Source organism: Jaculus jaculus, chromosome 18 (assembly GCF_020740685.1).
Source record: "Jaculus jaculus isolate mJacJac1 chromosome 18, mJacJac1.mat.Y.cur, whole genome shotgun sequence".
In the NCBI taxonomy this organism is placed as follows: domain Eukaryota; kingdom Metazoa; phylum Chordata; class Mammalia; order Rodentia; family Dipodidae; genus Jaculus; species Jaculus jaculus.
The window spans coordinates 14281074-14307835 of NC_059119.1; the positions used below are offsets into that span (position 1 = coordinate 14281074).

General features: G+C 41.7%; 1 protein-coding gene and 1 pseudogene across 2 annotated transcripts in view; one reads left to right on the forward strand and one right to left on the reverse strand.

Annotated features, from left to right (window-relative positions):
- P4ha1 (prolyl 4-hydroxylase subunit alpha 1) overlaps positions 1 to 26762 on the reverse strand; it is a 67733-nt gene that overhangs the window by 36485 nt on the left and 4486 nt on the right. For both annotated transcript variants that reach the window (XM_045137501.1, XM_045137500.1), the window contains exons 2-6: positions 13118 to 13226; positions 10624 to 10720; positions 9782 to 9933; positions 6500 to 6637; positions 212 to 451 (exon numbers count right to left, since the gene is read on the reverse strand). In XM_045137501.1, coding sequence (XP_044993436.1) covers positions 212 to 451; positions 6500 to 6637; positions 9782 to 9933; positions 10624 to 10720; positions 13118 to 13193 — 703 coding nt within the window. In that variant the 5' untranslated portion in view covers positions 13194 to 13226. The remainder of the gene's footprint in view (positions 1 to 211; positions 452 to 6499; positions 6638 to 9781; positions 9934 to 10623; positions 10721 to 13117; positions 13227 to 26762) is intronic.
- Positions 18900 to 23967, forward strand: LOC101614303 (annotated as a pseudogene).

The following is a 26762-nucleotide window of genomic DNA, read 5'->3' on the forward strand; positions in this document are numbered from 1 at the left end:
AGAGAACAGAGGAACACAGCCACTCTAGTAGCACTGTGAGAAAAAGCAGTTGCCAGGCACTCTAAGAATAAACAGTGAAGACCAAGTGAGCCTAACAGGTAACACTCTTGGAGTCTAATGAGAAGGACCGCGGTATATGGCTGGGTGGCACACACATACCTCCCTCCATCACCACTGTAGCTATTGCTTAAATTTGGACCAAGTAACATACCTAGTTCCAGAAGCTTCTTTGTGAGCAAGAGTGCCTTATCCAGGTCTCCTTGTTGGTATACAGCATAGCTCAGATAATCTAAAACGGAGACTTTATCTATAGGAGAGAGCTCGCCTTCATCCAGCTGCTTTAGCGCTTGCTCCATCCACAGTTCTGTGTGGTAGTAATCCGCTTCTGTGTACGCCACTTTGCCTAACTCAAAGCAGTCCTCAGCCGTCAAAACAGACTTGTGCTTCACTCCTGTGCAAAGAGCACACAGAGAACTTTATACTGGATTGTAAGCAGCCATCTTCACACCGATATTAACACACATGCTCGCTCTCGCTCACTCTCCCTCCTTCTCTCGCCGTCCTCATAGGGACGGTGTGTACGTAACTGCAAAGGTGCTCTTTCACTTTCACTTGAGCTTCCCAACAATACAGAAGAAAGCAAAAGTTAGCTTCATTTTATGGAACATGATGACAAGAATGACACAGATGGTAATGGGGACACAGCACCTAAAGAACTCAAGACTTAGGTGATGAGCTCCACAACCTGTATGTGACACTATCGCTAAACTAACATTTGTATGCAGGTTATCGTGTTGGCGTGTTTGCATTTATCAAGTATTTATGTGGGACTAGAGAGATGGCTCAGCAGTTAAGACGCTTGCCTGCAAAGCCTAAAGACTCGGGTTCAATGCCCCAGTACCCATGTAAAGCCAGATGCATGACGTGCATCTGGAGTTCATTTGTAGTGGGCTAGAGGCCCTGGTGCCTTTCCCCCAACCCCACCACCTACCTACCTACCTAGCCCCCTCTCTGCTTGCAAACAAATAAAATACTGATATATGTACTTAGGAAACATCAATTAAGCAAAAATATGCCACTGTTTTTAAAAATATTTTATTTATTTGAAAGAGAAGAAAAGGCAAATAGAAAGAGTGGGCACACCAGAGCCTACAGCCACTGCAAATGAAATCCAGATACATGTGCTACCTTACGCACGTGGCTTACCTAGGTCCTGGGGAATCAAAACTGTGTCCCTAGGCTTTGCAGGCAAGCACCTTAACAGCTAAGCCATCTCTCCAGCCCTTCTGTTCTTTTATTAAAAATACTCGGGCTGGAGAGATGGCTTAGCGGTTAAGCGCTTGCCTGTGAAGCCTAAGGACCCCGGTTCGAGGCTCGGTTCCCGAGGTCCCACATTAGCCAGATGCACAAGGGGGCACACGCGTCTGGAGTTCGTTTGCAGAGGTTGGAGGCCCTGGCGCGCCCATTCTCTCTCTTTCTGTCTTTCTGTGTCTGTCGCTCTCAAATAAATAAATAAATAATTTTTAAAAAAAGAATAAAAAAAAAATACTTGGTGCACCAGGGTCTCCTGTCATTGCAAATGAACTTTAGACACTTACGAAACTGTGCATCGGGTTTTATGTGAGTACTGAAGAAACTGAACCCCGACTGTCAGGGTTTGCCTTTAACTGCTGCACCATCTCTCATCTCTCCAGCCCCAAATACACTGTTCTTTAACACATCTGTATGTGCACATGTATGTACACACGCGTGTACGAATCATGCCTATTCTTGCTATCCATAATCATGTATATGAGCAAGAGGTGAACTTACAGAAAGGTAAATCTGTCAACAGTTTCTTTTTTATGAACTGTATTAATGATGTATAAGTAGCACAGAGTCCAGCTACTTAAAGATTAAAAGTATTTTGTAGTATATTTACAGATTTATGCAATGATCACAGTATAGCTGAACAACACTGCCATCACCCCCAAAAGAAATCCTGTTACCACGAGCACTTATCGTCCACTAGCTCCCTCACCCAGCTCTGCCCCAGCCCCAGAAAACCATCATCTAGTTTCTATCTTAACAGCTTTACCTGCCTAGAACATTTCATATGCATAGACTCACAGTATGTGGCCTTTTGTGACTGACCACTTGTACTTAGAATGAGGCTTTCAAGGTTCACCCAGGTTCTGTACAGATTACATCTGCTTATCAGTTGATAGATGATGGACATTCTTTTCTGCCTTGTGAATAATGCTACTAAGAACATTTATGTGGGCTTGATTGCATTATTGAGGACATATATAGAGACAGACTCAGGGTCCTATGACAACTCTATATTTAACAACTGAAGAGCTAGCCTACTGTTCCAAAGTAGATACGCCATTTTACATTCCACAACTATGTATGAAAGTCCCACTTCTCCATAACCCTCCCAATACTTGTGACTGCCTTCTTTTATTTATGAAAAAGAGGAGAAAGTGAGAGACAGAGGGCGTGCCAGGATCTTCTGCACTGCAAACCATCTCCAGATGCACATGCCAGCCACACTGTGCATCTAACTTTACATGTGGACTGGGAACTTGAACTCAGGAAATTAAACCCAGGCCACCAGGCTTCGTAAGCTGGTGCCTTTAACCACTGCGCCATCTCTCCAGCCCTGCCTTCGTTTTTATTACACTTTTTTTTTAAGTAGTTTTCAAGGTAGGATCTTACTCTAGCCCAGGCTGACCTGGAATGTACTATGTAGTCTCAGGCTGGCCTCAAGCTCACAGTGATCCTCCTACCTCTGCCTCCTAAGTGCTGAGATTGAAGGTGTGCACCATGTGACTAGGAAGTGCTATCTTGTGTTTTGAACTTGCATCTTCCTAATGACTAATTATGCCAAATACCTTTTCATGTGCTTAACATCCATTTGTACATGTTCTTTAGAAAAGCTATTCAAACCTTTTGCCCATTTAAAAATAACTTTTAAAATGTGTTACAGATATTTTAAATATTTGATACCATTTATTATTACCTATATGATTTTCAAACTTTGTCTCATTTTGCAGAACAATTTTTTCACCTTCTGATGACATTTTGAAGCATAAAATTTTAATCCTAGTGATACACAACTTACTAATCTTTTATCACTTGTGCTTTTAGTTGTGGTACATCAAGCAGTTTAAACAAAAGGAGAAACTTAACAGTTTATATGAGATAAAATATAAACCGAATACCAAAACACCTGGGAAAACATTTAGTCTCATTAGTTACTGAAGAAATAAAACCATTAAAAAAATTTTTTTTTATTTATTTATTTTTTTTTTTTGGTTATTCAAGGTAGGGTCTCACTCTAGCCCAGGCTGACCTGGAATTCACTATGTTGTCTCAGGGTGGCCTCAAACTCACAGTGACCCTCCTACCTCTGCCTCCTGAGTGCTGGGATTAAAGGTGCATGCCACCATACCCAGCATGAAAAATATTTTTAAATAATGGCCTACTTTTGATCAAAGTTTACTATGTGCCAGTCATCTTTGGCACTTAATTCTCAAATGAATACTGTAACAGACAAGGAACATAAGTAGAGAGGTTTTAACTAATGTCTCCAAAGTTTCCATGTTCACGAGGTTAATACTGAATTGCTCAATACAACTCCAAATTTCCATGCTCCTGATATTACGCTTACACATGGCACAACTTGGTAGCAGTAGGGGGCAGCAATATAAACTAGAAACGTGCCTTTTAAAAATGTAGAGACTTTATATGAATAACATTGTACCTGAGGTGTGGTACTATTTTTCAGTAATTTCCTTGAAACTTACTACTAGGGATTTGGAGAAAAGACTGTTTGGCAGGTGTGCGTGTACAGTATGTGGAGCATATGCATGTGCATGTGCAGTCAGAGGTGTGCGCTCACGTGCAGAGCACTGCTTTGTCCGTGTTGATCTTTCTTCCACTTGTATTGCCCCGAGACGGAGCCCCTTGCTGAACCTAGAACTCCAGTTCTGTCTCCACTCCCCACAGCGTGGGTGTTGGGGATCAAACTCAGTCTCTGACATTCATGCTTGCATTGCATGGCAAGCATTCTTAACCACTGTAAGAGGCGTAAATCTTATGATAGTAACAACCATATGACACTATGACTGCTGGGGATTGAACCTCGGCCTTGTTAGTGCCAGATAAGCCTCTACCATGAGCTCTTCGCTCAGATCATATTCCATCTTCATAAAGGATAAGTCAGGAGCCAGGCACGGTAGTGCACGCCTTTAATATCAGCACTGGAGAGGCAGAGATAGGAGAATTACCATGAGTTTGAGGGCAGCCTGAGACTACATAGTGAATTCCAGGTCAGCCTGGGCTAGAGCAAGACCCTATCTTAAAAAAAAAAAAACCAGGGCTGGAGAGATGGCTTAGCAGTTAAGCGCTTGCTGTGAAGCCTAAGGACCCCGGTTCGAGGCTCAGTTCCCCAGGTCCCACGTTAGCCAGATGCACAAGGGGGCGCACGCGTCTGGAGTTCGTTTGCAGAGGCTGGAAGCCCTGGCGCGCCCATTCTCTCTCTCTCCCTCTATCTGTCTTTCTCTCTATGTCTGTCGCTCTCAAATAAATAAATAAATAAATAAAATTTAAAAAAAAAAGATTTTCCCTTTAAAAAAAAAAAAAAACAAGGCCAGGCCAGGTCAGGTATGGTGGTATACGCCTTTAATCCCAGCACTCGGGAGGCAGGGGTAGGAGAATCACTGTAAGTTTGAGGCCGGCTTGAGAATACATAGTGGATTCCAGGTCAGCCTGGGCTAGAGTGAGACCCTACCTCAAAAAAAAAAAAAAAAAAAAAAAAAGCGGGGGGTGGGGGGACTAGAGAGATGGCTTAGCAGTTAAGGTGTTTGCCTTGAAAGCCAGATGACCTTGGTTTGATTCCCCAGGACCCACGTAAGTCAGATACCCAAGGTAATGCATTTGTTTGGAATTTGTTTGCAGCGGCTAAAGGCCCTGGCATGCCCATTCATTCTCTGTCTCTATCTTCCTCTTTCTCAATCTCAAATTTTTAAAAAAAGAAAGTATCTTTATTATAAACAACTTGTCAAACTATTTTTTAAATTTTTATTTATTTATTTGAGAGAGAGAGAATGGGTGTGCCAGGGCCTCCAGCCACTGTAAACAAACTCCAGATGCATGCACCACCTTGTGCAACTGGCTAACGTGGGATATGTTATAGTAATTAAAAGCCAAGATGCTTTGAGTACAGACAGATGTCAAAATGCTCCTTAAAAGCCAGGCGTGGTGGCATAAGTTTTTAATCCCAGCACTTGGGAGGCAGAGGTAGGAGGATCGCTGTGAGTTCAAGGCCACCCTGAGACTATATAGTGAATTCCAGATCAGCCTGGGCTAGAGTGAGACACTACCTGAAAAAAAAAAAAAAAAATCTGGAAAAATGACTGTTTCTTTGTTTTATACATTAAGTTAGTCCCTATAGATTTTCAGTAACAAGCTATAAGCATATCCATCACTAGTAGCTCCTAAAGAAAGGGAGGATATAATGTACACTATAGTTTATAAATCTTAAGACACAAAGCCTGGAAAAGTGGTAAATGCTTGTAATTCCAATATTCAGGACACTGAGGCAGGGGGATTTCTCTCAGTTTGAGAACAGCCTGGGCTACATGAATCCTGTTTCTGACAGGGGCTGGGGAAAGGGCACAGAAGTCAAAGGTGCTTACTGGCAAAGCAGGACAGCCTGGGGTGTGATTCTTCCACACCCACAAAAAGCCAGATGCACGACGTAAGTGGTACACGCATCTGAAGTTTGTTTGTACTGCCAGGAGGCCCTGATGTGCCCATACTCCCTCATCCTCACGCTCTCTAATACACATTTTTAGGCTAGGCGTGGTGGCACCTATCTTTAATTCCAGCACTCAGGTAGCAGAGGTAAGAGGATCATTGTGAATCTGAGGACAGCCTGGGGGACTGCAGAGAGAGTTCCAAGTCATCCTGGGGTAGACTGAGACCCTACCACAAAAAAAAAATAAATAAATTTTTTTTTACTTGTATGGGCATGCATGTATGTAAGGACATGCCAGAGGCTCTTGTCAACACATGTTTGCCTTTGGCTTTAGATATGTACTGGGAAATTGTACATGGGCTGGCAGGTTTTGCAAAGAAGACCCTTTAATCACTGAGCCATCTCCTCAATCCCCCCAAATCTTAAGATATAAAACTCTTTGGCAGTAGTATAGCTTACAAACCCTCCATGAAAGGACTTAAGTTGGAGAGACGACTCAGTGGTGAATGGAACTTGCTTGCAAAGCCTGAGAGCCAGGGTTCAATTTCCTAGTACCACGTAAGGCCAGCTGCACGAACTAGCACATGCATCTGAAGTTCATTTGACTGGCAAGAGCCCTAGCATGCCAATACCCACTCTTCCTTCCGTCTGCCTCTTCCCATCGCTCTTTTTCTCACACTGATATTTTCCTAGAGGGCTGACTACAGCAGCCAGGTGACAGGCACTTGGTAGGTAGCCTGGAACCATTCTCACCTGGAAGATTGCCCTTTGAGATGGTATCTGTGTCCAGATTGTAGGTGTCCTGCAGGCGCAACAGAGCTTTGGCTGCCCCGACCTGGTCTTCATCATTGGGGAAGTACTGCCTCTGAATGGTTAGGTTAGAAATAAAGCCTAGAAACAGAGACAAAGGAGAGTAAAGGGAACGTCTTCACTTCAAATAGTCTTCATAAGGACTTTTCAAGTTTTATCTATTAGTTTTTACCATAACAAGACAGTCATGAAACCAACTATTCCTTAGATATAAGTATAATCTATGATCTTATTAAAGCTTTGATTCATTTTAGTATGTATCACACACAGTGAATTCCAGGTCAGCCTGGGGTAAAGTGAGACCCTACCTCGGAACCTCCCCCCAAAAAACTGTTTAGATTGATGACATTTGCTATATTAAAATTTTAAGCAGGGCATAGTGACACACACCTTTAAACCTAGCACTTGGGAGGCAGAAATAGGAGGATCATTGTGAGTTTGAGGCCTAACTGACACTACATAGTGAATTCCAGGTCAGCCAGGGCTACACCAAGACCCTACCTCAAAAAAATAAAAAATAAAAAATTTTGGTGGAATTTGAAAGGAAAAACAAGATGTTTACTCATTAAGATCAATAGCTTAAGCTACCTTACTAAAATATATGTAGACATACTTAACAAATACAGTGTTCATAAATCAAAATTTGCTATATATAAAACCTAACAGGCCAAGAATAGTGGCACATGCCTATAATCTAAGCACTCAGGAAGAAAGGCAGGATGACGACAAGATTGAGGCCAGCCTGGGGTACATGGCAAGACTGTCTCCAAAACGGTGATGGAGCTCAGTGGTGGAGTGCACAGGCCCTGGGTTTCATCCCCAGGACCATTTTTCTCTCACACATACACTAATTGAGGATATATAATACAGCAAAAATCAAACTAACAAATCAATTATTTCATATTTATATAACCCCTAAGGAAAATGAATACTAAATATTTAAGAAAGCATAAACAGTTAAGTGATTTTATTATTATTATTATTTTTTTATTTTTTTTTTTTTAGTTTTTCCAAGGTAGGAGAAACTCTCACTCTAGTTCAGGCTGACCTAGAATTCACCATATAGTCTCAGGGTGGCCTCAAATTCATGGCAATCCTCTTACCTCTGCTTCCTGAGCTCTGGGATTAAAGGCATGCACCACCATGACCAGCTTAAATTTTTAACATTGCAAATGTCATCAATCTAAACAATTTTTTTTTTTGGGGGGGGGCGGCTTCCAAGGTAGGATCTTCCTCTAACCCAGGTTGACCTGAAATTCACAATATATTCTCAGGGTGGTCTTGAACTCTCAGCAATCCTCCTTCCTCCTGAGTGCTGGGATTAAAGGTATATGCCACCACACCCAGCTTTAACAAATTTTAAGTATAAGATGTCCCTCTTCTTATTAGTTTATTATCAACTATATATATACTTCAGCAAAAGATCAGATTTTTTTTTAATTTTTTTGTTCATTTTTATTTATTTATTTGAGAGTGACAGAGAAAGAGGCAGAGAGAGAGAGAGAGAGAGAGAGAGAGAAAGGGCACGCCAGAGCTTCCAGCCACTGCAAACGAACTCCAGACACGTGTGCCCCTTGTGCATCTGGCTAACATGGGTCCTGGAGAAACAAACCTCGAACCAGGGTCCTTAGGCTTCATAGGCAAGCGCTTAACCACTAAGCCATCTCTCCAGCCCAGGTCAGATGTTTTTATGTTGATGGAAATGTACAAATGAACAGCTAGCTGGAAGAAGGCTAAAGTTCATATCAATAACATTTTTACTTTCAGTAAAAATTTCCACATGGAATTTTACAGTAAGTTTTGCAAGTTTTGTAGAAGACTACAATGTTTCTTATGTATCAAATATTCAAGAAACTACTTAAGGGCTGGAGAAATTGCTTAGTGGTTAAGGCACTTGCCTGTGAAGCTTAAGGACCTAGGTTCAATTCCCCAGAGCCCACATAAGCCAGATGCACATGGTGGCACATGCGTCTGGAGTTCATTTGCAATGGCTAGAGGCCCTGGCATGCCCATTCACTCTCTCCCTTTGTACAGTGTCACAGATACAAGACTCATTCTTACTGCAGATCCTGCCAACTTCAGCACATGAATTTTGTGTGTTTTATTTTGTTTTTAATTCTTTAACTCAAGAACCTTGACCTTTTCACTTAAATAAAACACTCCATGGCTTTTCATTGGTACAACCAAATTATCAGCATCATTACTTTGTACTTGGGGACCATTTGTGTTCAAGAATGATGCTCAAACAATGACAAAAGACAGGACTCTGGGCTGGCGAGATGGCTTAGCAATTAGGGCTCACTTGCCTGCAAAACCAAAGGACCCAGCTTCAATTCTTCAGTACCCAAGTAAAGCCAGATGCCCAAAGTGTAACATGTATCTGTGGAGTTGGTTTGCACAGCAAGAGGCTCTGATGTGCCCAAGCTCTCTTTCAAATAAATAAAATATTTTAAAATAGTATTTAAGTTGGAAATGGAAGCACACATCTATACGCACCAGTGCTCTAGAGGCTGAAGCAATAGGTTCATGAGTTTGAGGCGAGCATAGATTACATAGCAAGTTCCAGGCCAATCTTGGCTACATAGTTAGATCTCATCTCAAAAATAACTATTTTAGCTGGGACTGATGGCTCATGCCTTTAATCCCAGCACTTGGGAGGCAGAGGTAGGAGTATCACCATGAATTCGAGGCTAGCCTGAGACTACATAGTGAATTCAAGGTCAGCCTCGGCTAGAGTGAGACCCTACCTCAGAAAACCAAAAATAAATAAATAAATAAATAAATACTTTTTTTTACCCTCAGAAATAGTTATGTGCCAAATAATCTAGTCATGTCTATAGATCTAAAAATAAAATCACCAGTGTTAGTCAACAGTACCAGAAGTTACTATTTTTTTAACTTTATAGTTTATTTATTTGAGGATGGGCACACCAGGGCCTCTAGCCACTGCAAATGAACTTCAGACACATGTGCCATCTTGTGCAGCTGGCTTATGTGGGTCCTGGGGAATCAAACATGGGTACTTAGGCTTCACTGGCAAACACCTTAACTGCTAAGCCATCTCGCCAGCCCACACTATTCTCTTTTTAATCAAATAACTCAGGATCTCAACTAAATTAACTCTAGTTAAGCCAAGTGCACTTGGGCACTAATTCAATTAACAAAATGAACACTTGGTATAGTGTGTAGTACCTTTTTTAAGCTAATGAGTCTCCTTAGACTTACCATCTGACATGTCCTTCAGTACAAGGTTCTCCAGGTCACTCCACTCAGTGTTGAGACGTTTCATCAACTTGAATGCATTGACAGGATGCCCAACAAACCCTTCGGGATCTTTCGTTGCTGTGCTGGTTAGGCGGTCTAATTTCTCTGCCCATCTGTAAATAAAACATAAAAAAACAGCATATTAATCTCCTCTCTCCCTCTCTGCTTCCCAGCAGACACTACAGAAATGCTCTGCCAGTCACGGTGGAATGAAACTGAAACTTCTGAGATAATGGGTCCAAGTCAATCTTTGAAGAGAGGATAAAGCACAGTGGTAGAACAATTAATTACCTAGCATGTGTAAGGCCCTGGGTTCAAACCCCAGTATCCTCAATACTGAAAAAGAAATCTTTCTTTTGGGCATGAGGGATGGTTTAGTGGTTAAGGCATTTGCCTGCAAAGCCAAAGGACCCAGGTTCAATCCCCCAGGACCCACGTAAGCCAGATGCACAAGGGGGCGCACACATCTGAAGTTCGTTTGCACTGGCTGGAGAATCTGGTGTGCCCATTCTCTCTCTGCTTCTCTCTTCTTCCCTCCCTCCCTCCCTCTCTCTCTCTGTCAAATAAATGACTAAATAAAAATAAAAATATTTTTAAAAATTCCTTCTTTTGGGTTGTTTTTGTGAAGTATTTTGTTAACAGTGATGAAAAAGCTAACACACAGGAACCCTGGTCCAAGCTTAACCTTTGTTTCTTTCCTATGCTTCAACATTTTAACTGGCTTTCATTTCTACTCAGTGCTTTAGCTCATAAAAGAAAACACCCAGATGGTATTAGGGTTGTATATAAAACACATTACTTACTTTTTTATTTGTTCTAACTTGTCTTCTTCTGCCTTAATATAGTCTTTTAGAGAAGTCACCAGATCTTTTTCTGTGTGGATTAAGTCAGTCATCTGACCTATATGGGACAACGAAAGAGGTTATTATTCATATCCATCAAAATAAATGTTTTAGAATAATTAGAAATGCTTCATTCCATGAGAAGATTTGACTGAAATTAACTAGATATGTTGAAACGAATCATTTTCTTCCCTTTTTTTTAACTAGAGAAATGAAAAAAAATTCTAATACATCATAGCTCTATTTTTTGAACCATTTCATTTTGCAAGCTTAAACTATGCTGGCAGATTACATTTTCATCTACAAATTTCAATTACAAAGCCAGAAGTGGTAGCACACACTATTAGTCCCAGCACTAGGGAGGCTGAAAGAGGACTGACGGGATTCCAAGGCAAGCCTAGAGATCCAGAGCGAGTTTCAGGTCACCTGGGCTAGAGTGAGACCCTGCCCTAACACTCTCCCACAAAATGTAAATTACAAAACACCATTACTTTCCAAGGACCACTGATTCTTCTTTATTACCTCTGCTCTCATTCCTCACCTTCTGTTTTGTTTTCAGGATTAAATTAAACTTTTAATTAAGTAAGCCAAAACCATACTTTAAAAAGTTGCAAAAAATAAGCCAGGCATGGTAGCACACACCTTTAATCCCAGCACTTGGACGGCCGAGGGAGGAGAATCACTGTGAGTTTGAGGCCAGCCTGAAATTACATAGTGAATTCCAAGTCAGCCTGGGCTAGAGCAAAACCCTACCTTGAAAAACCAATAAAGTAAAATTTAAAAAAGCAAAGAAATCTGTTTAGTTATTTAATAATAAAGGAGTGAAAGCACTCATCACTTTATATCCTGAAGTCAAATGTCATAACTATCTAATCCTTATATTTTAACTCTAGAATTTTAGTAGGGTCAAAAAGGTCAAGAGAGGTAATAAAAGAAAAAAGTGGATTCATTAAATAAAAAGGTCAAGAGAACAAAGAAAAATGTATCACTTAAGACAATAAAATATGTATACAAGAAAATATAAAGGGACAAATATCAAACTATGAGTTCCATTATAGGAGCAAGGAAATATGGGAGATCTACTCAAATGTACTATATAGTTTTCTCCCCTAGAAAAAATGTATTCACTGTGAGTTCTTTTTCTTTTTTTTTGGTTTTTCGAGGTAGGGTCTCACTCTAGCCCAGGCTGACCTGGAATTCACTATGGAGTCTCAGGGTAGCTTCGAACTCATGGTGATCCTACCTCTGCCTCCAGAGTGCTGGGATTAAAGGTGTGCGCCACCACGCCTGGCTCTGCTGTTTTTTTGTTTTGTTTTTTGGTTTTTTGGTTTTCCGAGGTAGGGTCTCACTCTAGCACAGGCTAACCTGGAATTCTCTCTGTAGTCTCAAGGTGGCCTCGAACTCATGGTGATCCTCCTACCTCTGCCTCCCGAGTGCTGGGATTAAAGACATGTGCCACCATGCCCGGCTCTGTACTGTGAGTTCTTAAACAGAGGAGGTTAGGAAGTAATACTGGTATATCTGTACATTTAAAAGATTAAGTATATGCACATTGGGCTCTTTGCTAGATAAGGGTTATTAAATCAGCAACTTGCTTTTCTAAATTTCTTAAGTTTCTAACCAGAATATGTGTCATTTTTTAAAGAAAAACAAGGCAGGCACTACTGTAGTACCTGCCCAGACCACTGTACCCTTCCAGCGAACTCACTATTCTTAAAAAATAAAAAAAATAAAAAGGGCTGGAGAGATGGCTTAGTAGTTAAGGTGTTTGCCTGCAAAGCCAAAGGACCTCAGTTCGATTTCCTACTACCCACATAAGCCAGATGCACAAGGCGGCATATGTGTCTGCAGTTCGTGCGCAGTGGCTGGAAGCCCTGGCGTGGCCATTCTGTCTGTCTATCTCTCACTCTTTTGCTCTCTCAAATCAATCAATAAATTTTTAAAAACTGAATTAAAAAAAGATAAAGCTGGGGATGGTGGCACATACCTTTACTTGGGAGGCAGAAGTAGGAAGACTTCTGTGAGTTCAAGGCCACCCTGAAGCTACAGTGAGTTCCAGGTCAGCCTGGGCTAAAGTGAGAACCTACCTCAAAAAGAAAGATAGAACGTTTTAGAGAAGCAAAGGGTAACCTAATGTTTTAGCCTTTTTTTTTTCTTCCAATTTTCAATTTTATTTATTTGACAGTGTGACAAAGAGAAAGAAGCAGAGAGAATGGGTGTGCCAGGACCTCCAGCCATTGCAAACCAACTCCAGGTGCATGTGCCACCCTGTGCATGTGGCTTTAAGTGGGTACTGGGGAATAGAACTGGGGTCCGTAGGCTTTGCTGGAAATGCCTTAGTTGCTGAGCCATCTCTCCAGCCCTTAGCCTTCTTGTTATTAAGTTGAATATACCAAAAAGGAGGAAAATTTTAAATGCAAAATAGCACAAATCAAAAAAAACAGTTAAGACTTACCAATTGAAGTAAAAAAGCCTGGGTGGGCCAAAGACTGGGGCAGCAGAATCCCTATAACTAGAACCCACACGATCATCTTGAAGACTTCTTCTCTTACAGGTTCACACGCCTACAAAAGAAACAAAACCATCACTCAGAGACTGTGTGCAAACGAGCACAAACTACTTACTAGTCTCACAGCAAAATGAAAAGCTGCTCAAAGAATCGATGCTAAATTTTTATCAGCTGACTTAAGGACCCAGGTTCAATTCGCCAGGACCAATGTAAGCCAGATGCACAAGGGGGCGCATGCATCCGGAGTTCATTTGCAGTGGCTGGAAGCCCTGGTGCACCCATTCTCATTCTCTCTCTCTGCCTGCCCCTCTCCCCCTCCCTCTCTCTCTCTCTCTCTCTCAAATAAATAAATAAATAATTTTTTAAAATTCAACCTTTTACTATTCATTATTTTGGTATTCTCTAGTTATAATTAAAGCAGTGGCTTTTTATATAACATGAAAGTTTTACCTTTGATCTAGATCTACCATGAAATTTACTTATTAGACAAAATTAATTTAAACATTACCAGCATGTTTCTAACTTGTGCCATCTTCTCAATACATGGTTTTAAGTTTTCAAATTCACAACCATGGGTTTGGGGGTGATGAAAAGTTCTAACATTGATTGAAGGCGGAGGCACACACGCCTTTAATCCCAACACTTATGAGCATCAGTTATGAGAACTACCATGAATTCAAGGCCAGACAGGGCTAGAGTGAGACCCTGCCTCCAAAAAATTTTTTTAATTTTCAAATGATGACTAAACAACTCATCAAAGTACTGAATCCTAAACAACTAAATGGATAAACTTGATGTATAATAAATTGTTTCAAACAAACAAAAAATAGAATCATTTAGATATAGAGTATCAGGTAGTCCAGACATGCCTTAAACTTACTTGCTATGTAGCTGAATTTTTTTTTTTTTTTTTTTTTAGCCTTGTAGAGAATACCAAAATAAGGAATAGTTCTGAGCACTTAAACTAGTAATGTCTCTCAAAGGACACAGTCTCCAGGGTTGTTTTCTTGGTTTTATATCAGCTAATACATGGCTTTGCTGTTCTTTAAACCTGGTAGCAAAGCCCTTCTGTCTTTTTTCCTCACTGTCCCTGGTAACAGTGTTTTATAGGGAGCTTCTTAGTGGCAAAGTTTAGACATCAACCAACCACAGAAAGGCCAACCTCGCTTTCCCAGATGCCCTGCTAACACTCTTCTTGCTCCTCACATCACAAACATGGGCTTGAAGTCCTTATTATCCTATAGGAAGTTAAGTTCCCATAGCAGCCCTGCTTGCCCCAGAAGCAAGCTGTCATTGCTTAGTCTGACCTGCGAGCCTATTTTTGTGAAGACACTTGTCTCATCTTTCCATGTGAATTTACCTAAACCAGCTCAATTGAAGGCAAACTGAAAGCTCCCTATTCCACAACAGCTGAGAAATAACCTCTTTCCCCTTCACTTGAATTGAAATAAAAATAGCTCACCACAAAAAATGACATTCTGGAAGCACTCCTAATCTCCTCCCTCAAGTTTGCTACAAATTTCCAGATCCTTCCAGAACCACACAGTAGTGAAGTACAGTTCTCTTGGCTGCCTTACAGTGACTTGGGGAAGGCTTCTAGAATGTAGCAGATGCAGGCACTTCCTCTCTTGGGCTCCTGCCAAAGCAAAAGGCTTTTCAAAACCCTGGGCTGTCTGAAGAGTCTAGAATGTTCTCCCTGTTTAAAAAGATTTCTGTCCTAATTTTACTCATGAAAAGTGCTATCTCAAAAAAAATTATAAATGCTTTCATCATATTAATAGAAGGCTAATCACAAATATTGCCTAAACATTAACTTTGATGAAAAAGTTTAGATTTGTGGGATCAGATCTTTTTTTTTATAATTAAACTATAAAATCACTAAAAAGATTCTGTCATCCTTCATTGTCCTTAAACCTCACAATGAATCAAGAAACATCAGTTTACAGAAACAACTAAAAAGCAGCTTTGGGGACTGGAGATGTAGCTCAGTTGGCAGAGCTCTTGCTGTGGGTGCAGAAAGCCCAGTCTAATGGCAGTGCCATAGAGCACCAAGCATGGTGTGCTATCTGCAATTCTAGCACTGAGAAGGTGAAGGAAGGAGCACCAGAAGCAAGTCCTAGGCCCAACTGAGCACTTACATGAGACCCCATCTCCAATCAACCAATTAAATAATTAAAAGTGGCTTTGAATGTTATTTTCCTTTTAATCCAGTAACTTGAATTTTATAGTTTAAGAATGATTAAGAGTTTTATAGTATTTATTTATGAGCAGAGAAAAGAGAGGGAGTGTGTATGGACATTGCAGAGTCTCTTGCTACTGCTGACGAACTCCAGATACATGCAAACTATTTTGTGCATGTGGCTTTATGTGGGCACTAGGGAACTGAACTTGGGTGGGCAGGTTTTACAAGCTAGTGCTTTTAACTGCCAAACTGTCTCCTCAGCCCCCAAATGATAAAAGTTTACCTAAAAATTTCAGGACTGGAAGGATGAAGTGGTTAAAGTGCTTGCCTGCAAAGCCAAACGACCCAGGTTCAATTCCCCAGGACCCACATAAGCCAGATGCACAAGGTGGCACATGTGTCTGGAGTGTTTGTAGCGTTTAGAGTTCATCTGCACAGGCTGGAGACCCTGGCACACACCTCTTCTCTCTCTAACCCTTTCTATAAATAAATTCTTTAATTTAATCTAAAGAATTCAAAGCATTACTCATAACCAACAAAGCAACAGAAGAGAAATTAAAGGATCTCTAGAAATAGATAATTTATAAATTTAAAATCGAGCTGGCTGGGCACAGTGGCGCATGCCTTTAATCCCAGCACTCAAGAGACAGAGGTAGGAGGATTGCCGTGAGCTCAAGGCCACCCGGAGACTACACAGTGAATTCCAGGTCAGCCTGAGCTACAGACTGTGCCTCAAAAAAAAAAAAAAAAGAGCATGGTAGCACACATCTTTAATCCCAGCACTTGGAAGGCAGAGGTAGGTAGGTCGCTGTGAATTCAAGGCCACCCTGAGACTACATAGTGAATTCCATATCAGCTGGGGCTACAGTGAAACCCTACCTCGAAAAAACAAAAAGAGTTATTGGGCTGGAGAAACGGCTTAGTGGTTAAGGTGTATGCCTGAAAAGCCAAAGGATCCAGGTTAGATTCCCCCAGACCCACATAAGCCAGATGCACAAAAGGCACACACATCTGGAGTTCATTTGCAGTGGCTAGAGGCCCTGGCGTGCTCACTCACTCTCTCCCCTCTTGCAAATAAATAATTTTAACTTTTTTCTATTAAAAAAAAAAAAGAGTTCTTCTCAGGGCTCAGACAATCAATAAAACTAGTAAGATGCTAATAGAATAGAAAATAATTTGGCAACCCAGAGGGACTACAGTTAATTTTTTAAATGCTCAAGTTAATATAAAAATTAAATTTAGGGGCTGGAGAAATGGCTTAGTGGCTAAGCACTTGCCTGTGAAGTCTAAGGACCCCGGATTGAGGCTCAATTCCCCAGGACCTACATAAGCCAGATGCACAAGGTGACGCATGCATCTGGAGTTCGTTTGCAGTGGCTGGAGGCCTGGCATGCCCATTCTCTCTCTGTGGCTCTCAAATAAATAAAAATAAATTTTAAAAAAAAGCAAAAAAAAAAATTAAATTTAGCTGGGTATGGTAGTGTGCACCTTTAATTCCAGCACTGAGGAAGCAGTGGTAGGAGGATCACCATGAATTGGAGGCTACCCTGAGACTACACAGTGAATTCCACATCAGTCTAGACTAAAGTGAGACACTACTTTGAAAAAAAAAAATTTTTAAGGTACATATCAACTTTGCCCATCAAATGAATGCATTTAACAAATTAACTTGTGGATTCACATAAAAATTACAAATTAGCATCATACAGCTTGGGTAGATCCTTTATTGAATGAGATTTAAGTTTTCACTACCTGACACAATGGTGTAAATAAATTAACATCATCAAAACAGAAGAGAAGGGCTGGAGAGATGGCTTAGAAGTTAAGGTGCTTACCTATGAAGCCTAAGCACCCACGTTCCACTCTCCAGATCCCACGTAAGCAAGACGTACAAAGTGACACAAGCACGGAAGTTGCAAATGCATACAAGGTGGCACACACATCTGGAATTTGATTAAAGTGCCTGGAGGCCCTGGTGTACCAATTCTCTCTCCGCTCTCTCTCTCTCATGAAAAAGGGCCAGTCTGTTGGGCTTGCCTCAAAAAAAAAAAAAAAAAAACAGGAGAGCCATGCGTGGTGGCACACGCCTTTAATCCCAGCACTTGGGAGGCAGAGGTAGGAGGATCACCATGAGTTCAAGGCTACCCTGAAACTATATAGTAACTTCCAGGACAGCTTGGACTAAAGTTAGACTCTACCTTGAAACATACACACACACACACACACACACACACACACACACAGAGAGAGAGAGAGGGGGGGGGGAGGGGGAGGGGGAGGGGAGAGGGGTGAGGGAGAGGGAGAGGGAGAGGGAGGGAGGAAGGGAGGGAAGCTGGATGTGGTGGTGCACACTGTAATCCCAGCACTCAAGAGGCTGAGACAGGAGAATCACCAATTAAAAGCTAACTTGAGCTATGTATCTCAAAAGGGGGAAAAAAAGGAGGGGCTGGAGAGATGGCTTAGTGGTTAAGGTGCTAGCCTGTGAAGTCTTAAGACCCAGGTTCGATTCCCCGGTATCCACATAAGCCAGAGGTACAAGGTGGTGCATGCATCTAGAGTTCATTTGCAGTGGCTGGAGGCCCTGGTACACTCATTCTCTCTCTCTCTCATATCAATCTCTCACAAATAAATAAATAAATGCTTTTTAAAAAAAAGGAAAAGGGGTACAGAACACATTACCATGGGATATTGTTTACAATCATGGAAGTTGTTACTGCATGTATTATGACCCAGGTTCAATTCCCAAGCACTCACTAAAGCCAAATATACAAAGTGGTACATGTGTCTGAAGTTCGTTTGCAGTGGCAAGGGGCCCTAGTGCACCCATTCTCTCTCTGCCTGCCTCTTTCTCTGTTTCTCAAATAAATAAGTAAATAAAATTATTGTTTGAAAATAAACTGCTAAGTGTACTATTGTCAAACATAAAACTTTCCTACAATGCTTCTTCCAGGACAGTCCAGCCCCACACATTCAACAGGCCAAACCTAAACAGATTTTAAAACAGTTTTACTACACTGTAAATATTGACAATGTTTAGTTATCAAGATTCATTGAATTTTAAGTACATGCCATTCAATGAATTACTAGAACAGGGCATCTGGCAAACAATTCTATTATCCTTCCAGCCTCACATTTTTCTTCCAAGAAAAAGTTGCAACATTTACAAAAGTTCGCCCTTCCCAGACATATCATTCAAATATTAATTACGGAGATGAAAGAATGCTTGCTATTCTAAACTTTCTCTGAAACTAAAATTTTTCCGGTCTCTCCACACCTCCCATGCCTGTTCCAAATTTTCTTTTAGAAAGCTCTAGCTGGATGTTTACTTTTTCCCCGTACAGATCTCATATTCAACTGTCAGTTCTCTTCCATCTGTGTGTGCTCTCACTTTCATCGTCTGGACAGTTTTCACACTCAGTACACATTGATTCCTAATGCAGGACAGTAGATGTGCTTCACTAGACTTGGCACCCTTCCCAGAGAGAACTATTACTAGGAGAACTAGATATATTTCTGTTCTTCCCTATAATCCCTCTGCAAATTGTCATGTCTTCATACCAGGAATTCCAGTCATGCTTCTGCGCCCACAGAGTAAGCTACAGGTCCAGTACTTAAAACTGGTTGACAGTTTTAATCCCATGATCAAGTTTTCTGTCAAAGATCAAGATATCACTGGGCATAACAGGGCATGCTGTTAACTCCCCAAATTCAGGAAGACGGAAGAGGACCATGAGTTTCAGGCAAACTTGGAGGAACATAGTGATATCCTGTATCCGTCCACCCACAAAAAAAAATGAAATCATGCTAGCTTCTCTCCCATAGCTTTCAGTACTTGAACATTGAACCAAGTTGTTGGCATAATTTCAGCTGAACAGTATTCAAGATTCACACTGGAATTCAGTTCTAACTCAAGATATTACCCACAATGAAAATGTTACCCAAGCTTTTCCTGGGGGTTCCATTCTAAGCCCCAAGTTTTCCCTCTTGACCCTATGAGAAAGAAGACCATTTAATGCCCCAGATGTTCCTGCAGCTTTCTTACCTACAAAGTACTCTTAATCTTTTCTAAACTGCCTCAGAACCAATGGGCATTAAAGACCTGTGTTAAGTGTCACAAAAGGGGGAGAAGGCCACTTCAAAACAGATAGCACCTCTGACTTTGCCTGATTATCTCCTCTACTCCTATTCTCTTGCTTTTAGAAATTTCACTGTTTACCTTTTTTGCTGCCCTATTCTGTCACTAACTCATCCCCACTGTACCAGCACTCATGTTACCAGCAGCATACTTTGCCCTAATCAAGTAACAGTTCTAAATTCTTTTTTTGGAATCCTAGAAATAAAACAGAAACAGCAGTTACTTTTTCAATGCCTTAAGCTATATAAAGCTTAGGAAAAATTAGATACCAAGATATATTATTTAGGTCAAAAAGGTAGACAACATTTATCTGGAAAAATTAATATGTGAAGCAGACAACCAGAAAGAAAGAGAGAGAAAGAAGGAAGAAAGGAGGGAAAAGGAAAGAAAAAAAGAGGAGAGGAGGAAAGAAGGAAAGGAGGACAGACTGAAAGAGAAAACAGATACTCTTGAAGCCTAATCACACTTCTAACCTGTTTTAAAACAATCCTGTATGCACACAATACTTAAACAAATTCCTATGTGCTGGTACAGGTTGGGATTCTGTTTAACTCAATCCTAATGAATATTGTTCTCCTCTCAATTGTAGTTAATATTTCTTTTTTATTTTTATTTGAGAAAGAGGCAGAGAGAGAGAATGGGTGCACCAGGACTTCCAGCCCCTGCAAACGAACTCCAGATGCATGGTCCCCCTTGTGTATCCGGCTCACATGGGTCCTGGGGAATCAAATGGGGGTCCTTTGGCTTTGCAGGCAAGTCCCTTAGCCACTAAGCCATCTCTCCAGCCCATCAATTGTAGTTAATACAGCTATAGGCACAATAAAAATGTTGTTATATGTAGCTATCTAATCCTTATTACCAGAATTCAGTATTTCTCAGACTTTTACACTTTGATCATAACCATTCAATAAGCACAACTTCTACATTAAAAGACAGTTTAGCTGGGCATGGTGGCACCCACCTTTAATCCCAGCACTAGGAAGGCAGAGGCAGGAGAATCACAGTGAGTTCACGGCCACCCTGAGACTACATGGTAAATTCCGGATCGGCTTGGACTAGAGTGAAACCTTACCTTGAAAAACCAAAACTAAATAAATAAATAATAAAAGACAGTTAAGCCAGACATGGAGGTGCATGCCACTAATCCCAGCACTCGGGAGGCAGAGTTCTGTAGGACTGCCATGAATTCAAGGCATCCTGAGACTACACAGTGAATTCTAGGTCAACCTGAGCTAGAGTGAGACCCTACCTCAGGAAAAAAAAAAGAAAAAGAAAGAAAGAAAGAAGAAAAGAACTGGAGAGATAGATGGCTTGAGGTTAAGGCACTTCCTGCAAAGCCAAAGGACCTCAGTTCAATTCTCCAGGACTCATGTAAGCCAGATATAAAAGGTAGCGCATGCATCTGGAGTTTGTTTGCAGTGGCTAGAAGCCCTGGCACACCTGTCCTCTGTCTCTCTCTACCTCTTTCCCTCTCTCAAATAAATGAAAACAGAAATATTTAAAACAAAATTCCTTTAGAAAGAAAGAAAAGGACACAGTTTAGCAGGGCATGGTGGTATATGCCTTTAATCCCAGCACTCGAGAGGCCAAAGAGGATCACCATGAGTTCAAGGCCAGCCTGAGACTGCATAGTGAATTCAAAGTCCACCTGGGCTAGAGAGCGAGACCTTACTTCAAAACAAAAAAGGACTGGAGAGATGGCTTAGTGGTTAAAGTGCTTGCTTGCAAAGCCTAAGGACACTCTATATTCGACACTCTAGTTCCCATGTAAGCCAGACACACAAAGGTGAGGCAAGAGCAAGGTCACACATGCCCACTACATGGTGCAAATGTCTGGAGTTCGACTGCAGTGGCTGAGGCCCTGGCACCAGTTCTCTCTTAAAAGAAAAAAAAACAGTTTATGAATATATGTAATTCTAGTCTACTTTTGTTCCATTGGGATTTTTGAGACAAGGTCTCAATTAGCCCAGAATGATCTTGAACTTCTTTCACCCCCTAAGTGCTGGGATTATAAATAGAAGCCAATAGGACCAGGCATTAGTCTGCTTGTTAAATTGGAATTCACTTTGAAGTTAAATAAGTTAATATTTTTGTTGTTTTTGTTATGCTGGGGATGTTGTGCCAAACTCAAGGCTTCATTCATACAAAGCAAATGTTCTTCCACTTTGCATAAACTCAGTGTTTAAAGTCTAAGCCAGGAAGTTCAGGTATCCCTAAACCAGAAGCATTTTATAAGTGAAACAGACTAACAGGGAATAACTGGTAATATTACTGAAGGGATGCCACTTTCTCACTGACTTTCAAATTATGTATTTTAAACTATATGCTCCTGAATTATTTCAAACACCTTAGAAATACATACACCTTTCCTAACATGAAGTAGTAGTACACACCTGTAATTCCAACATGCAGGATAATGAAGCAGAAGAGGACAGAGTTCGAGACAAGCCTGGGCTGTGTATGTACATCTGTATAAGACGACCCTGGTCTCAAAAAATACAATCCTAGCTGGGCATGGTGGCGCACACCTTTAATCCCAGCACTCAGGAGACAGAGGTAGGAGGATCACCTTCGAGGCCAACCTGAGGCTACCGAGTGAATTCCAGGTCAGCCTGGGCTAGAGCAAGACCCTACCTCCAAAAACATGTGTGTGTGTGTTTCTTATTGTAGAAAAAAGTCAGGATTCTTGTTCCCAGGATAACCTAAAAAATTCACTGTGATACTAAGAGCATTCAAAATTATTGAGATTTGTTAATAATGTCCACTTTGGTGGATCCTCTAACAGGAAATAAGTATTAAAATATGATGCCAAATATAATCACCAGCAAGAAACTAAATAAGCAGTAATTTAGATGCAATTGTCTAGATAAGATCAGGCACACATTAGATTCTTTAGAAATGTGAGACACGGGGAAGAACTCAAGAAAATTTATTGCTGAAGGTGTCCCAAAGTACACGGAAAAGAGGCAAGCTCAACCCCGAACCAAGACAGCAAGCAGCCCAGTACACCACTAGAAGTCAGATGCAGCAGACCCTTTGTAGTTTGAGAGTGTACAGAGGCTGAGGAAGGGGAGGGAAAGAACATTAAATTACACACCCAGTCTTTGATGTTGCTTACAGATTCTGCTATGTCCAAATAGTAACATAGTCAAAAAATTCCTCTAACAAATAAGACACTGGCCATGGTGGCACATGCCCTTAATCCAAGCACTGGGGATGCAGGGGCAGAAGGATCATCTATGAGTTTGAGGACGAGCTGGTCATCTATACAGTGAGTTCCAGGCTAGCCAGGACTACATAGCAAGACCCTGTCTCCAAAAACAACAAACAGGACTACTCAGCAGGTAAATAAAGCTGCACAAATGTGAGGGCTTGAGCTTGGATCCTCAGAGCCCACACAGAACAGGACATAGTAGCTCACATCGCAATGCTAGCACTTCTACTGTGACATGGAAGGTGGGGCCCATGGCCCAGCTAGCACAGCAAATTTAGCAGTGAAAAACAAAAGACCATGCTTCAAACAAGATGGGAGCTGAGGACCAACATCCTAAGTCACCATCTGATCTCTACATACGTTCTATGTCACATGTGTACACCTACATCATCATACACACAAAAGGATCTATTTTTATTTATTTGTTTGTTTGTTTTGTTTTGTTTTTGAGGTAGGGTCTCACTCTAGCCCAGGCTGACCTGGAATTCACTATGTAGTCTCAGGGTGGCCTCGAACTCATGGCGGTCCTCCTACCTCTGCCTCCGGAGTGCTGGCATTAAAGGTATGACCCACCACACCCGGCTGATGGATTTAATTTTTTCAAATGCCTATAATCTCGGCTTTCAGGAAGCTGAGGCAGGACAATGGTGAGTTACAGGCCAGCCTACAGACATGTCCAGCCTTTGGACATTGCAACACGATGTAGTCTTCTACAAAGTTCACACTTGAGAATGCACACTTAAGTTACAAAGAAAAAAGGACACACAAAAAACTTCATACTGGGTTTATACCCTAGTGTCCTTTGTGTCTGCTTCCTTTTTGACTCTTTCCGGCGTTCAAGGTGTCCAAGTGAGGACGTGGTGGGTCCTCCAGTGCGAAATTATTGATTTCCCTGGGTCTTCCAGTGGGAGCTGTGATCTACTGTGCGGACAACACAGGAGCCAAAAGTCTGTATATGATCTCTGTGAAGGGGATCAAAGGACACCTCAACAGACTTCCTGCTGCTGGTGCAGATGACATAGTGATGGCCACAATCAAGAGGGAAAAACCAGAGTTATAAAAGAAGGTCCATCCAGCAGTGGTGATTCAACAACAAACATCATACCGAAGAAAAGATGGGGTATTTCTTTATTTTGAAGATAATGCAGGGGTCATTGTAAACAATAAAGGCGAGATGAAAGGTTCTGCCATTAACAGGACCAGTTGCAAAGGAGTGTGCAGACTTGTGGCCCAGGACTGCATCCACTGCAGGCAGTACTGCATGACCCTCCAGTGTGTTTATAAAATATACCCATTAAAAAATATTTGCTCAAAAAAAAAAAATCTCATACTGGGGCTAGAGAGATGGCTAAGTGGTTAAGACATTTGCCTTCAAAGCAAAAGGACCCTGGTTTGATACCCCAGGACCCACATTAAGCCAGATGCACAAGAAAGCATATGCCACTGGAGTTAAGTCTGCAGTGACTGGAGGCCCTGGCATGCGTGAGCACGTTCTCTCCCCCTCTCTCTCAAATAAATAAAAAAGTAATAAAATCTCATAATGTTTTAAGCAAGTTTACTATTTTGTATTAGGAGGCATTCATAGATACACTCAGCCATATGCTTCCCACAGCCTAAAAGTTCAAGACGTGTCTGAGCTACACAGTGAAATTATCTTTAAAAAAGTTATTTTTCACATACCAATAACCAGTTGTTCTAGACTTCTATTGTTTTGCCTTTTTACTTTGTCAAAAAATGAACTGAGGGCTAGAGAGATGGCTTAACGGCTAAAGACACTTCCCAGCAAAGCCAAAGGACCCAGGTTCAATTACCCAGTACCCAATTAAAGCCAGATGCATAGGGTGGTACATGTGTCTGGAATTCACTTGCAGTGGTTGGAGGCCCTGGTGCACCTATTGTCTACCTGCCTCTTTCAAACAAACAGAATTTTTTTTTTTTTTTAAGTGAACTGGGAGCTGGAGGGATGGCTTAGCAGTTAAGGTGTTTGCCTGCAAAGCCAAAGGACCTCAGTTGGATTCCCCAGGACTCACATAAGCCAGATACATAAGATGGCACATGCATCTGGAGTTTGTTTGCAGTGGCTAGGTGCCCTGGCACATCCACTCCCCCCTTCTCTCTGTCTCAAATAAAAAATTTAAATTAAAAAAAAGAATTGAACTAAACCATGTCTTTAATCCCAGCACTCAAGATGCTGAGGTAGGAGGATCACCATGAGTTCAAGGCCAGCCTCAGTCATAGCAAATTCCAGGTTAGCCTGGGCTGGAGTGAAACCCTACCTGGGGGGGGGGGGGGGGGGAGAGCTTAGGGGAATATGGTGGCTCACACCTATAAAGCTAGCATTCAGGATGTTCCAGGTCAGCCTAGGCTGGAGAGAGACCCTACTTCAGGGGAAAAAAGTAATAACCATTTTTGTTTGTCTGGATGCTGTTTGGTTCCAATGGTATATCTTTTCTTTAATATCATATTGTCTTAATTATTACAGCTTTATAATAACCCTGCTCTTTTCCAGGAGTGTTTTAGCTTCTCTAATTCCTTTGCTTTTCCCACTAAATTTTACAATCAGCTCATCAGTTTCTATAAGTAAGCCTGATGGGACCTGGAGTGAAGTCTATAGCAGCCCATCTTCCATCCATGAACACGGTGTATCAGCGATTTGTCATCTTCAGCATGCACACCTCAAGTACATCATGTTTCTGCTGCTACTGAGATGATAGTTTTTCATTTAATCCCCTAATCTTTGGTACTAGTATATAGAATTCCAACTGATTGTCGTACATTGGCCTATCCTGCAAAATTGCTAAATTCACTAGGATTTTGTTTTTCTTTTTTCACTGTGTGTGTGCATGCACATATATGTGGGCATCTGTGTGCCATGGTGCACATGTGTAGGTCAGAGGACAACTTTCTGGTATGCAGCCTTGCCTTCAGCCTTGTCTGAGGCAGGGCCTCTAGTTGTTCCCCCACTTTGTCAGATGAGCTGCCCCATGAGCTTCCATTAGGTTTCCCTATCTTCCCTCCCCCTTTCTTGCCATAGACATGCTAGGATTACAGAAGCCTGCTACAGTGCCAGCTCTTACATGGGTTGCCCAGAATCTATCTAAGAAACAGCCAGGCATGGTGGCACTTGCTAATTATTGTAGTCAGATTTGCATTATTGGCAGAAAATACCCAACCAAGAGCAGCTTGTGGGGAAAAGGATTTATTTTGGTTTACAAACTTGAGGGGAAGCTCCACGATGACAGAGGAAAATGACAGCATGAGCAGAGGGTGGACATCACCTCCTGGCCAACATCAGATGGACAAGGGCAGGAAAGTGTGCCAAACACTGACAAGAGGAAGCTGGCTCAAGCCGGGCATGGTGGCACATGCCTTTAATCTCAGCACTCGGGAGGCAGAGGTAGGTGAATCACTGTGAGTTTCAGGCCACCCTGAGACGACATAGTGAATTCCAGGTCAGCTTGGGCTAGAGTGAGAAAAAAAACCTCGGGGAAAAAAAAAAAAGAGAAAGCTGGCTCTAACAACCCTTAATAAGCCCACCTCCAACAATACACTGCCTCCAGGAGGATTCAATTCCCAAATTGTCATCATCTGGGGACCTAGCACTCACAAAATCTAAGTTTATGGGGGACATCTGAATCAAACCACCACCTAATAATCCTAGCACTGACCCCAGTGCAGGCAGATCCCTGGGGCTCACTGGCCAGCTAGTCCAGCCTACTTGGCAAGTTCCAAGCCAGTGAGAGACCCCATGTCAAAAACAGACGAACACACAGCACTTGAGGACTAATCCCCCAGTTGTCCTCTGCCCTCCACGTACCCACACACAAATTAAGCACAACCTGAATCAAAGTCCTAATTTTGCTGCTTACTGAATTCCTGCCCCCATGACCCCCCACCCGGCAGAGTTTCACACTAGCCCAGGATGACCTGGAATTCATTATGTAATCTCAGGATGGCCTCAGACTCACAGCGATCCTCCTACCTCTGCCTCCCGAGGGCTGGGATTATAGGTGGGCGCCACCACGGCTGGTGAGACAGTAGGAAAGAGAATGGGCCCACC